This window comes from Colletotrichum gloeosporioides (assembly GCF_011800055.1).
Source record: "Colletotrichum gloeosporioides strain Lc1 chromosome Unknown consensus_88, whole genome shotgun sequence".
Classification (NCBI taxonomy): domain Eukaryota; kingdom Fungi; phylum Ascomycota; class Sordariomycetes; order Glomerellales; family Glomerellaceae; genus Colletotrichum; species Colletotrichum gloeosporioides.
In genome coordinates, this window is record NW_025544733.1 from 26,490 (window position 1) to 40,527 (window position 14,038).

The following is a 14,038-nucleotide window of genomic DNA, read 5'->3' on the forward strand; positions in this document are numbered from 1 at the left end:
GTGGCCGGAGTCCATGCTTAGCCTGGTCCTTCCTTCAATCTTGGCTGCGTGCCTTCTCAAATAATTGATGGCAGTATTGCGCGATTTCCTTTGCCATGTCCATCTTGATGCGCGCGCTTTCTACTCGACTCTGAATTCCCCTTCTCGCTCTTCACCCGACAGTGGCAATGTCTACCCAACAGTACACGGTCGGCTGGATTTGCGCCATCAAGCCCGAGTTCGTCGCCGCACAGGAATTTCTAGACGAGGAACACGACGCCGAAGGAATCAGCGCTGCTGTACATGACAACAACAGCTACGCATTTGGTCGGATTGGGCAGCATAACGTGGTCATCGCGGTGCTTCCAGATGGTGAATATGGCACCAGTTCGGCAGCGACGGTTGCCAGGGATATGGTTCATTCATTCCCCAACATCAGGATTGGCCTGATGGTCGGCATCGGCGGCGGCGCCCCGAGCTCGAAGAACGACGTACGCCTCGGTGATATTGTCGTCAGCGCCCCTCGCGGCGGTAATAGCGGTGTATTTGAATATGACTTTGGCAAGACGATTCAAGAGCAAGCCTTCCAGCATACGAGACATCTGGACCAGCCTCCCAACGTCGTCCGGACTGCGGTCACCAACCTGCAGGCGCAGTACGAACGCAAAGGCCACAATATTCAAGATGCAGTCACAGACATCACGGGGAAGAACAAGAGACTCCGGAAGTATAGACGGCCAGACCCAAGCACCGATGTTCTCTATCAGTCGAAATACCTTCACAATAGCGGTGCTGGGGACTGCACGGCGGGCTGCGGTACAGATTCGGATAACATCGTTCTCCGGAAAGAGAGAGACGAAGATGAGGGCGATGACGACCCGGCTGTTCATTACGGTCTTATCGCGTCTGCTAATCAGCTCATGAAAGATGCCACGGTTCGAGACCGTCTCGCAGCGGAGAAGGGCGTGCTTTGCTTCGAGATGGAAGCCGCAGGCCTTATGAACCATTTCCCTTGTTTGGTAGTCAGGGGTATCTGCGACTACTCGGATACCCACAAGAACGACAACTGGCATGGATACGCCGCAATGACTGCGGCTGCCTATGCCAAGGACCTTTTAGGAAAGATCTTGCCGAGCAAGGTTGAAGCAGAGAAGAGGTTAGCCGATGCCGTTGAGTCAGGTTAGTGGAAATTCGAGACCCGGCAGGTGAAGTCTCGCTGAGTTAAACCTAGTAAAGCAAGAAATGCATGACTTCCAAGAGACAATGTTCAGTAATCGGGAAGACGATGAGGTGATGTCGTGGCTGAGAGCGCCGGACCAGTCAAGCAACCACAAATTGGCAATGCAAAGTCACCACGAGGGAACGGGGTCCTGGCTTCTAGAGGATCCGGTATATCGGGGCTGGAAAGCAACTCGGAGTTCATTTCTCTGGGTATCTGGAATCCCGGGCTGCGGAAAAACAGTTCTGAGCTCGACTTTGATTGAAGACGTTCGGTCTACTTATTCATCGGCTTGCCTTGCTTATTTCTACTTTGATTTCAACGACAGTTCAAAACAGACTCTCGACAGCTTGCTCCGTTCTCTGATCCAACAGTGTTCTCAGAAGAACGAGGCATCAAAGGCCTGTATACATGACCTCTGGAAGTCGCGTCCTGCGCGAAGAGATGAGCAGCCGACAGCCCAGCAGCTTTATGACTGTCTCGTCAAAATCTTGAATCAGTCAGACGAGACTTGGGTTATCATTGACGCCCTTGATGAATGTACGACCAGAGACGGATCCTATGTAGACGGTATTCTCTCTTTCATCAAACAACTGAAGCAGGATACAGTAGGGTCTACTCATATTCTCGTTACAAGCCGATCAGTGGAAGATATCGAAAGGTCTTTTACCGAGTGGGCACAGAATGAGTGTTTTATTTCACTTCAGCACAGTCTTATTCAAGATGATATCCAGGCCTATATTCGCCATGAACTTCGACCGGGTGGAAGGTTCGACAGGTGGCAAGGGACCCCAAGGTTGGAACAGATCGAGTCGACACTCATGGCTAAAGTTGATGGAATGTAAGTAGACCAGCAGCCGCACGAAAGAGCAGCGCTGATTTGATCTAGGTTTCGATGGGCAGCCTGCCAACTCGGTTCGTTAGCTAGGTGCATTGATCATCGTACTCTTCTCAAGGAGCTGTCATCTCTCCCCAGGGATCTCGATGAAACCTATCATCGAATGATCCGGGACATACCAGAGGAGAACAAATCCAATGCTACCACCGTCCTCCGCTTCCTTGCTTTCTCGAACAGACCATTTACAGTTGAAGAGCTCGCTGACGCTCTCGCGGTGAACTTGAACGAGTCTCCCAAGTTTGACCCGGCCTTCAGGATGCCCAGACCTACTGAGATCTGTCTGTATTGCCCAAGTATGCTGCTTTTGGCGCGGACGCGTAAGCGCGCAAGGGACCAGCTCGATGGATATAAAGAAGTGCTAGAAGTGAGACTCGCCCACTTCTCAGTAAAAGAATATTTGACCTCGGACCGGCTCCATGCAGAGCTGCGGCCACTGATTGAGCCGTCTATTTCCCAGGCGTTTCTTGCTGACATCTGCGTGGCATATCTTTCAGAAATCAAGGATGCAATGACAAAACAGCAGATCGAAGAAGAGTTTCCGTTTGCCAGCTACAGCGCACAATCATGGCTGGACCACGCAGCTGCATCTAGGTCATTAGGCCAGGTGGCTGAAAATGGTGGCCTGATTCTCGAATTTTTGTCATCGGATGACGTGGCCTATGAGAATTGGTTTATCATGTTTGATCCAGAGGCCTCATTCAAGATCACGAAACCCGCCTCGGGTCTGTACTACGCCTGCTTGTATGGCCTCGTCTCGGAAGTCGAGAGCCTGCTTTTGCAGCGTGTTGGTGTCAATGAACAGGGCGGAAGACAAGGCTACCCGATTGTGGCAGCTGCAGACAAAGGCCACACCAAGATTGTGAAGCTCCTGATCGCAAATGGAGCAGATGTAAACCTGAAAGACCCTTTCGATCGGACAGCTCTACACATGGCCGCCAGCGGAGGCTACGTCGAGATTGTCCAGCTTTTGTTGGACGCCAATGCGGAAGTTAACGCAATGACTGCCGAGTACGAGACCAGCCTCGGTTGGGCCTGCAGCAGTGGGCATCTGAAGGTCGTTCGGTTGTTGCTCGATTGGGGAGCAGTCATGAACCCTCCAGGCGGAATGTCAGTCAACGTGCTCCAGCTGGCTTGCTCATACGGCCACGTGGAGATTGTTCGCCTTCTTCTCAACAAGGGCGCTGACGTACACGGACTGGGTGAAAACTCTGAATCACCGCTCGAGTCTGCTGCCTCGTATGGTGATGTGAGGATTGTCTCTCTTCTACTGCAGCACGGAGCAAGTCTGACGCTGCTGCCAAATCAGATCGGGGATGCCCTGCAATCTGCTGCGGCCCGTGGTGACGAACGTACCATGCGGATCCTTCTTGACGCCGGTATGCCCGTTGGCAGAAGCATGGAGCGAGATGTTTGTGCGTCATTAGCTGGCGAGGAGCAAGATGGGCATGCAATGTCGGCTCTTTGGGCAGCAGCCAAGAGCCGCCATGTCGGCGCCGTCAGGATGCTTTTGGATGCAGGCGTGGGACCAAATAATGCTTGGGCCAAGAACAATGGCATTCTCCAGCGTTTCTACAACCCCCATGGCCAGCAAGAAGTAGAGATCATGAAGTTGCTGCTCGATCACGGGTTTGATGTCAACGACTCTGAGAGCGCGGACGAGTCGGCGCTGGAAAGCGCGGTTCGAGCTGGCCGCGAGGATATCGTACGTCTCCTGATTGACAGAGGCGCCAACGTCAATTCACATGAAACAAGGCCTGGAAACAGTGGCAGCGGTCCCCTTTTCAGTGGTTGTCGACATGGCAAAGAAAACCTTGTGCGCATACTGCTCGAAACTGGCGCAGATGTTAATTCTGTAAGATCAAATGACACGGCTCTACAGGTGGCTGTCTACGAGGGGCATAGAAATATTGTGCGGCTGTTGCTTGAACGGGGCGCCGATACGGGGAGAGTGGCTAAGCGCCATTATCCCATCGGTCATAGATTCGACGACCCCCTGCTTCGAGCTTATAAGATGCGTGACTGGGAGTCAGTGCAGATGCTTCTCGACTACGGAGCGAGTCTCCATACCGTCGCTGGAGAATCTTGCAATAAGCATAGCTTCTTGGAGATTGTTTGCCTGGACAATAACATGCACGCCGTCAAGATGCTGCTTAATCGAGGTGTAGACGTCAGTCTTGGTCTACCGGTAGCGTGTTACCAAGGGCACGTCTCCCTTGTAGAGGCAATGCTTGACGGCGGCAGCGATATTAGCATACACAACGCCAGGTACGGAGACCCTTTGGGGGCTGCGTCATACGGAGAGCATGTTGAAGTTGTACGCCTCCTTATCGACAGAAGAGTCCCAGTCGACGCATCATCTTCGATCTACGGCAGTGCCCTCATAGCAGCATCGAGTAAGGGCCATGAGAAGGTCATCAACGCTTTGCTTGATGAGGGCGCCAACCCAAACAACAACATTGGAAGCCACGAAGGTCCAAAGAAGTCAGAGGTGCCCCAAAATTTTGCAAAGCTATGGTCTCCCGCCGACGAAAATGGCAACAATCCCGCTATGTACGGAAACGCGCTTCAAGCAGCTTGTCACGAAGGCCGCGAGGACACGGCGTGGTTACTCATCAACCGCGGCGCAGACGTAAACGCACCAGGTGGCTGTTACGGTAGTGCGCTGGCAGCTACTTCCTACGGTGGCAAAGCTAGCATAGTGCAGCTACTCCTGGAAAGCGGAGCAAGTGCCAATTCTCCCGGCGGCATTCATGGGAATGCTCTTCTGAGCGCTTGTCGTAGAGGCCGCGAGGATATCGTTCGTATTCTGATCAACAACGGAGCCAGTGAAGACTTGGATACAAGCTTATCCACAGCAGTTCGCGAGGGGCACACGCATACTGTCTTGACTATACTTGAACTCTGTGGGAGCCATGTATCATTTGACAGCGGTTCCCTCGCAGATGCTATAAATACAGATGAAGATTACCTCATTGGGGTTATCCTCGACATGATCGGGACCTTCACTGATGAGACCGGCATATGTCCACTTCACGCTGCCGCCGCTGCTGGGAGACGAGGCCTTGTGGAAAACCTACAGGATCGAGGAGCAAGCCTGACAGCTGAGGGGCTTAATTTCAATGAAGCACTCGTAAATGCTTCCGCACAGGGGAACATCGAAGTGGTAAACTTCTTGCTTGAGTTAGGTGCTAACCCTAATCAACATTATGATATTACGTCGGAAGGGAAGAGGTGGATTTATAGCAGTGCGCTTCACGCAGCATCGCAGGCTGGGCATTTGGAGATCACCCAATTGCTCCTTCAAAGTGGTGCGGATGCCACTTCGCCAGGCGGAAAGTACCGGTATTTAACACGCGCTGTCATTGTCAGCCATGATATGGACCGTTTTGAGATGCGTAACAAATACGGACAAGATCTTGAACAGGATGTTGTTGAGAGATTTGAGGCTATCGTCAAAATGCTGTTTGTTCATGGGGTCGACGCGCGTTGGGTACAACAGGACTACAATGAATGTCTGCATCAGAGTGCCTGCGTTGGATTTGAAACCATTGTCGAGATTCTCATAGAGAAAGGGGCAGACATCAACTTCTACTTCGAAAAGTCCAACACGGACGTTCTAGAAGCGGCGCTATGGTGTGGATATCCACATATTGCTTGGGTTCTGGTGGACCAAGGTTGCCACATACCCGACTCACACTGGGAGCGCCTCTACGGAACCCAGAGAAAGACACTGCTGCATTTTGCGGCTGAGTATGGGCGTAAAGATATTGTTCAAGGACATGTTTCCAAAAAGCTTGATGTTAACATACGAGACGATCGTGGCCAAACCCCACTCCACCTTGCGGTTATAAACGGGCATCATGAGATCACGAGTACTCTGTTGGAAAACGGTGCGGAGCCGTCTACACGGCACAAAGATCTTTCTGGGCAAACGCCTCTGACATACGCCAGAGGGACAGACCTGGGAGACGGCCGTGGGCCGGTCGGCCCACATGCTTTGTGTGTCGAGGTATTAACGCAATGGAGACCAGCAAGACTCCGGGTAAATGGGCGGATAAACCCGCTATGAGTGCTTCTCTCTTGTATCGCAAGATATTTAATCATCTGACCCTATGGGTCTCTAAATGTATTGACGATATTACTTGTGAAATCTCTTAGGCCAACTTTTGATTTCGAGACCTATTACTAAGTATGTTAAAAATTACGTATATCAAGTATCCTTTCCATTCCCTTGAAAACCTCCGTGTCTTCTTAACCACCTGCGACTCTGCGAGACCGTGTTTTCCTCGGGTTTGAAATTGGGACTGTCAATATATCAAGATCTCAGTTGTCCAATTGCGAGGGGATCGTAGCATTCCCAAAGGCGCTTCTGCCGTTCCCGTTTGTGTTGAAGAAAATTTCGATCGGCCCAGATCCCTTCAAGGGAACGCCGAGAACCTCCTGCTGGATCTCAAAAGCTGCAAGACTGTAAGCCACGTCAAGTTTCTGGCTTAGGGTATACGTACTGTGGACACCAACGCTGTCGATCCAAGTGTTGTTCAAGGTAGGGTCTTCGGCAGTGTAGACAGTGTATCCCACAGCCGGGTCATACAACCATCTTGCATAGCTTTCCTCATTCGGTGTGCTTGAGTGAATAGCATGAAGTTCTCCCAGTCTGTGGCCTTGAGCCCCGCCAGAGAGGTTGATCTGGACATGCCAGGATCCGTATTCTTCGCAAGCGGCGATCCCGGCATGAAAGCCGACAGCGAGGAGGGAGAGAAGGTGCTTGGTGGAAAACATCTTTGGGTATCAGAGATGAGATGGATTGTCGGGATTCGATCGAAGGCAAGTCGAGAGCTGAGTCGGAAGTCTGATTTTAAACAACAATTTCACAGACAACGTAGAGCTGGGGAGAGAGGTTTTTATGAATGATCATGATGCCTGCAATCCTGCACTCACGCACCAGCGCGACGTTACATTCGTATTTTCAGCTTTAGGGTCAGAGGGCGTCTTACACTGGCGTCAATGATGGAGTAAACGCCATGCCATCGTAGCGGACCATATGTTTGCGTTTCACAGAGCTTGTGTGGTGCAACATGGTCAAATCAGAAGGCATACCCGTGTGGCGGGCCGATCGTTCCGTCCTGCAAAACAAAGACATGCAGCTCTACTTCCAAAAGTAGTGTCTTTTTGCAAGTAAGACTTTATTTCTTACCTACCATTCGTATTCTTCCCCGGCGGTGTGCAGTAAGCCCCAATTACTTGGCAGTGGAATGCCATTACGGCGCAGGCCTCCATACGAATCCTTCATCGTATTCCTTTCTAGGCCGCAACTGTGCCTCATAGTAGCACCGGTGAACTACCGGAAATGTGACCAATTGAATTTGTTGACATTGGATTTGGACATGAAAAGCAGTCGACCAATGATCTTTGCACGGCCGAGCGTCAATGTTGAAAAGGATGGAGGAGGATTATTGCTGACCAGCTTCTGATGTTCTGACCTGAGTAACTCGTATCTTGCTTCATAGCCCATCTCTCCCTCGCGAGAATTTGCATGTAATAGTAGAAGCTATATCGTGTGAGTGCTCACCACTGCTCTGAGTCGGCCACATTCTACCATCTCTGCTGTTCGCAGTGTCACACACTTTTCTTCAGTCGTCAAAATAGCAGTTCGTGCAGTCCAGCGGCTGTTAATTTCTCATGGAATGTTAGAATGAGAGTGACCCAGTTTCTGACTCTTGAGAACTGCCATTCTTAGCCCGAGATAAAGTACTCCATAGTCCAGCTGTATGTATATTTGATATCTTTTGATAATCATCTGTTTGTAGCCTGTCAAATATAGACATGAAGAAAATAGTCAAAACTCACTGGAGGTTAAGATAGACTTGGAATTTGGCCGAAAAACGGCACCTGCTGCTAACATAAGCCGACCTAGTGTTTGGCATTTTGAATCGTATCATGTAGAATTGAGGGGCAAGCATGTAAGCCCAACAGTTTACATATTTGTATTAAACCTCTTCCGAAATTGTAGTGCGCATCATTCGCTCCGGAACCAACATATCCCGTCACCGTATCCTCCTTTCCCAACCAAACTTGACTACACAGTGCGGCGAAACTATGCTGTGTCGCTGTAAGAGTTTGAGTCTGAATAACCAAAATGAAGTAGAAGAAACAGCGCTCTGGCACTCATGTTGGAGGAACATGATAAAAAGGGGTCATCATGCTTTGGCCTCCAAAGTGGTCGGCACCCTGCCGTTCAAGCATGCATGTGAACCCGTGGATAATTAGATAGAAGGGTTTATCAGAAGATATAAACTTCACAATGGTTCAAACATGACAAGTGACGAGTGACATACAAGTCACCGGCGACTTGCTGCCCGATTTTGCTGCTTCAGTCCTTTCAACTGCCCTGATTGTGTCAATTACATTATCCAGTAAGGCCACCAGGTTCAGCAGCATGCCAAGCATCAATGACCCGAGACGCTCGGGATGCTCGACTCCCGGATGTCGTGATTTTCTTTTTCTAACAATAAAAACACACTTTCGTCAGGAGCGGTGAGGTGTGCTTGTCAAAGTGACAGCTCCGACTTCACGTTGCAGCGAAGCCACGTTGCGCAGTTCACTAATCCAGCCGAAGGGTTACACCGAGCCTCCCAACTGCCGACCGAAACGCCAGCGACTTGGGCTCTCTCGACCTCAACCTCTGACAACACAAAAAAAGAAACTTTGATCGCAAATCACAAATAAGGAAACGCACTGCCGATAAACATGCCATTATTCCGACTCGCATAACAGTGCACGAACCAAAAGAAGAAACAAAAATGCTCCTTGCCGTGCCCTTTTCCAAGAGCCCCTGCAGCGTCGTGTCGGCGCCTGACGAGCGTTTGATGCGGCCGGGGGTCGGTTTTTTCAGGGTCAGTCACCGACGACACCCCCGATACGGAGGCTCAGCTCAGCGCGCGTGTTCTGTTTTGCGACAGCGACAACGCCCCCCCAGCGCCGCAATGCTACCGGAAACATCACCTTGTTGAGCAACCTGTCTTCCGACGAACCCACCGTCCCGCGGCGAATGTTTCCCTATATGAGGTCTCGGATAACACGCATGGGTGAACGGAGACCCTAGAGCAGGCAGGCGGTGTCCGGAGCTGGCTCCTGAGTTGAGTTTGCTGGGACTTGTTTCCTCTGCCCCTGCGGTCTAACACAACACCCCCTTCCATCACTTGGGAGAGTTTCCTTGGCAGTTGACGTTTTCTTCATTTACTGCGACATCACCGGGGAATTTTTCTCCTCTTGACCGCCATGTGCACTCCCAAAGTCTGATCAAGCGAGAGGGAGTTTTCCTTGGTATTTTTTCTCCTTTGTTGTTATCCCCCCCTGGCTGTGAGAAAACTCTCCCAAGTACCGGCAGGTGAGAGCAGAATTTTGAGGAGGATTTAATATGAAGAGGAAATCTGTTGCGGGCTCCTTTTCAGCGGGCGAGCGGGATCTAGTATGGTTGGCACGGACGCCGTTGAAGATTCAAACGGCGGCATAGCCGTTGACCTTTGCCGACAGAGCGGATTGCGGATTCCCAGCACTGCACTAGCTCTAGGTCCCGCTGCAGGGCAACAAAATGAGCAGCATCGGGAGCGAGGGGAGCCTGCAGAGGACACATGAAAAGCTGGCGTCATCGTCGATGACCGGTCTCGATGGGCGGGTTCTTCCCAGCGAGTCAAGCCCGCGCCGCAGAGGTCGCCGCAGAACGGGACAGTCGAGAGACGTAGAATCCGACTCTTCTGTGTGAAGTCCGATAGTAACTTGACCCACGATCTCGCAGGGAAAAGACGTCAATAGCAAAGGGGAGACTTTCGGTTGTGGTAGGCTGTGCCTCACGCTAGGTAGCAATGCTTACTCGTCATCACGGAGGTTACCCGGCAAAGCATTTTTGCTCCTTTTATGCCATGTGCGTTGTGTGCGTGTGTCCGTACGTGTTCGGCGCATTTGATCGAAATCCCGATTCCGATGGGAAAGGCAATGGGAAGCGTGAGATCGCATTTTGCTGCGCATCGGCCAGACATCGCAAGTGCCCCATGTAGGGGGGAGAGATACTCCATCAAGCCTTCTCGCTTGTGGAGCGACGTCGGACGCAATCATGGGATGTTGTGGACGAAAGCCAACCCCTCAACCAACGGAAGACGTTCGTGATGCGTTGCGTGGATATAAAAATCGAGTGCGATATGTGTGTGTAAGACCCAGGTTGCAATGGGAATTCCGAAGTCCACCGGAGGACAAAAACCCCAGCTCTTCTCCGCCCCTCAAAGCCCCCAGTTTAGGTACCCCGTAGGGAACTCTGGGGGGTCAGCGGCGTCAATAAATAGTGGACGAGTCAGGCGGTTGCATTATGCGGCGCCCAATCCAGTTTTTCTCGTATGATGTCGAATATTTGCTGAATAGAGAGCGATTGTTGGTGTTGAATCGGCACCAAAGCACTCGCTTTGCAATCACATCTTTGCACGCTGCTGCGCGGCGAATAGGCAACAGCCATGACGGCGTTTGACAAGTCCGCTTTCGCAGAGTTTGGAGTCAATCGTAAGTGAGTAGCGGCAGTGGAGGGCAAGAAGATTCTTTTCCTTTACAGCGCAAACGAGCACGCTTGCTTGTCCCTTCCGACCCAGATACTTCAAAATCAATGATAACCACCCATCCTCCGTGTCTTCCTTGGACTGACCAAACATTAATGTGGCCGCTCAAACATTGAACCGTTTCCCAGATAGACCGTTTCTCAACTCATGAAACTCCGCCACGTTCATTGAACCAAAATCCTCAGTGTCCTGTTCCGTTCTTCCTTAATATCAAATTCACAGGCGGCCCAGGTGCCACTGTGTAACCATCGCTTTTACGCCTTCAGTGCTTCATCTCCAAGTCACCTGTAGTAAACCTCTCAAACTTGACTCTGGCGGGATCGACTCCCCGATCAAGCAAATACTGAGACATCTCAACCATGAAAATCTCGGGCCCGCAGATGTAGTACTCAGCACCACCGTGTCCGAGGTAGAGCTCTGCAGGATCTATCCGAGCAAGATCCATGCGAAGGCCAAAGTCGCTTGACGAAGACAGTGAATCATCGTCCTCGACATCGGCAATCTGGGAGCGGAAGAATTTGGTGATGAAGTTGGCGCGGCTGTAGGCAATCTTGCGAATGTGCTCCTCAAAGGGGGCGTTGCGCGCCGAGCAGTGAATCCATGAGATGGGGCGGACGGCCTGGCGCTCAATAATGGTGTTGCAGATGGACATCAGCGGCGTGACGCCGACTCCGGCAGAGATAAGGACAACGGGAAGAGTCCCGGCGGCGTGCGTGTCGAAGAAGAAGTCGCCTGTGGGATGTGTCAACTCCACAATGTCGCCAGGCTTCTTCTCGTCGATGAGAAAGTTGGAGAAAACGCCCGGGTTGAGGTTGAAGACGGCCTGGCCCTTGCCGACCTTGACGCCTTGATCACGCTTGACGGTGATGCGGTAGTAGTCGGGGCGAGGAGAGTCGCTGAGAGAGTACTGGCGGGACTGCAGGTGTCCGAGGCCCGGGATCGTCGAGCGGAGAGAGGTGTATTGGCCAGGATAGAAGTCTGGGAGACGCTTGCCGTCTACTGGCACCATGTAGAAGGAGAAGATGTCGTCCGTCTCGGCGACCTTCCGCTCGATGCGGAACTTGCGCCATCCCTTCCACTTGTCATCGTCAAACTCGCGGTACATTTGGGCCTCACGGCCGATGAGCATCTTGGCAAGAATCCAGTAGGCCTTTGTCCAAGCCTCACGAATCTCAGGCGTCATGGCTGGGCCGAGGACTTGACCGAAGGCCTGAATGAGGTACTTGCCGACAATGTCATAATGTTCGGGTTGGATGCCGAGCGAGCAGTGCTTGTTGCACATGCGCTCGAGCTTGGGAATGAGCTCGCTGATGTGGTTGAGGTTAGAAGCAAAAGCGAGGATAACGCCGGTCAAGGCGCGTGGTTGACGACCGTTGGCCTGGTTGACTTTGTTGAAGTGGTCGTGTAGCTCAGGATGAGCGCGGAGCATGTTGGCATAGAAGATGGATGTGATGGTCTCTCCGTGCTCACGGAGGGCGGGGATGGTTCCCCTGACCAGCTGTGATTGCTTGTATGTCAAGGCCATGACGGTGACTGTGTGACGGAATTCCAGGCGAAGGAAAACCTTGTGGTGTCGGAATTCCCAGTTTGCTGAAGATGAAGTTCGAATCCTCAGCTGATCGCCGGTGTTCCTCGAACCAAAAAAGGGAAGCCTTGCGGCTGCTTGCTTGTAAATCTAGGAGGATGGGTTGAGATGGGATGGAGTATGGATCTCTGGGGCCGCCGACGTGAACAGGGGTGCGGATGGGAAGGGGGTATCAAAAAATGGCACAGACAATGGTAGAAATCCCAAATAGAAGAAGAGCCGGATCCAAGGGTTTGGAACAACAAGCACGCGGCCACTCTCTTGAGAGCGCTCGACTCGGGACGCCCACGAAAGATATATAGCCTCTCTCTCTGATGCGGTCTCAGTTGGGTTTCCGTAGAACCACTCCGACCTCATGGAAGGTCACCCGGCCTCACCCCTCCCCCTCCTTCCCTTCGTCTCGCACTCGCAGGCCCGCGTGCGTTCAAGTCCTCGCGGCTTGCAGGCTTCGAATCAGGCACCGCCGTCTCGATGGATATACATCGTATGATTTGTATGCCGTAGTGTAAAAAGAAAGCTGGGCTCCTCATTAGAAGACAGCTCAAGGGGCACCCCCATGCATGGGTCCAAGGGTGAGAGGCCCATGGAGAAGGCAGCTTGTACATACGTACCGTTGACGGTTGCCCATGAACAGCGCCAATGGCAAACGGTGGTTCGCGATGAACCGAAGAGCGGTTGAGAGTCAGCCCTGTCTGGGTCGGTGGTACAAGGCCGGGGGGTCCCAGGAGCGTCCCAGGAGACCAGGGGTCCGCAGGAGGGCTAAGAGACGCCAGCAAGGGTGCCGACTGGACCCTGAGCATGACCCCGAAGCCTCTCCAGTGGGACACCGCCCGTGAGCTGCCGAGCATACCGAGGCGGCGTTGGTCGGGAGCACCCCTTCTAGAAGTGCGCTAAGAGGCGGGTTAACGGTGGATATCCCGTAGGCACGCCTGCAACGGTTTTTGGTCAAGCCCATCGTCGGCGGTCGAGAGGAAGGGGATGATTGCGGATGGAGTCTGCTGTGACTTGCAGCAACATCAATGGAGCCGCGATCGAACACGAAGGGCGAAAAGAATTGGGCTCGTGGAGGCTATAGCCGGGCGTGGGCCTTGCTCAGTCTGCCTGTCAGTTCTCACTGGTCCATTCGCATCGCGTCAATCCTGCGCGCTCGCCGGAGGCTGGAGCAGAGAAAAATTTTGAACCATCGGACAGGAAACCCCGGGCGGTGATGGAGGCGGCTGGAAGAGGTTTGTGTGGTCCCCTTGTTAGTCCCTTGTCCCTAACAGACGTCAGTGACACGCGATGTCCAGTGGAGAAAACAACACGCCACAGCAGGGAATTGCCGAGTTGCAATTGCAAACTCGTATGATGAGATTTGCGGCTTCCGGAATGCCTAATTTGGGTCCCACGGCGCGCCCAATTATCGTAATATCAATCCATGAAAACGCTGTGCAGCTTGCAGCACGCATCGGCTCTGTACTGCAGCTACTGGGGGCAAGACGCAGAGAGAAAACGACGAGTGAGACTCAGCCGGGGGGGTGGGAGGGAAAAGAGCCACAGGCACTGTGACTTTCCTTCAGTTGAAGCTCGGCGGATGTTCAGGCCCAATTCCGACGGGGTAAAAGTCTGCGAGCCGTGTCTTTCTGGTTCATTTTCTGCCCACTGAATTGGGGATGAGTATCCGTTCAGATCTTGGAAACGGGTATTGGATGCGATGATGCTCGACTCGAATCTCATCTCAGAGATTGCCGCTCGATTGCAACTTCGGCAGAGAGCCC

At 52.3% G+C, this 14,038-nt stretch overlaps 3 protein-coding genes across 3 annotated transcripts; 1 reads left to right on the forward strand and 2 right to left on the reverse strand.

Annotated features, from left to right (window-relative positions):
* Positions 1–167: 167 nt before the first annotated feature.
* Positions 168–6,165, forward strand: GCG54_00001144 (uncharacterized protein; the record flags this gene model as incomplete). Its single annotated transcript, XM_045401268.1, has 3 exons — positions 168–1,158; positions 1,211–2,039; positions 2,175–6,165. 3 exons carry the CDS (start codon positions 168–170, stop codon positions 6,163–6,165), a joined length of 5,811 nt encoding a protein of 1,936 aa, XP_045258201.1.
* Positions 6,166–6,419: 254 nt separating this feature from the next.
* On the reverse strand, positions 6,420–6,875 carry GCG54_00001145 (uncharacterized protein; the record flags this gene model as incomplete). Its single annotated transcript, XM_045401269.1, has 2 exons — positions 6,420–6,553; positions 6,602–6,875. The coding sequence occupies 2 exons, from the start codon at positions 6,873–6,875 to the stop codon at positions 6,420–6,422; spliced, it is 408 nt and encodes a 135-aa protein (XP_045258202.1).
* Positions 6,876–10,958: 4,083 nt separating this feature from the next.
* On the reverse strand, positions 10,959–12,221 carry GCG54_00001146 (Flavohemoprotein; the record flags this gene model as incomplete). The annotated part of the gene is made up of 1 exon (XM_045401270.1): positions 10,959–12,221. One exon carries the CDS (start codon positions 12,219–12,221, stop codon positions 10,959–10,961), a length of 1,263 nt encoding a protein of 420 aa, XP_045258203.1.
* Positions 12,222–14,038: the final 1,817 nt, after the last annotated feature.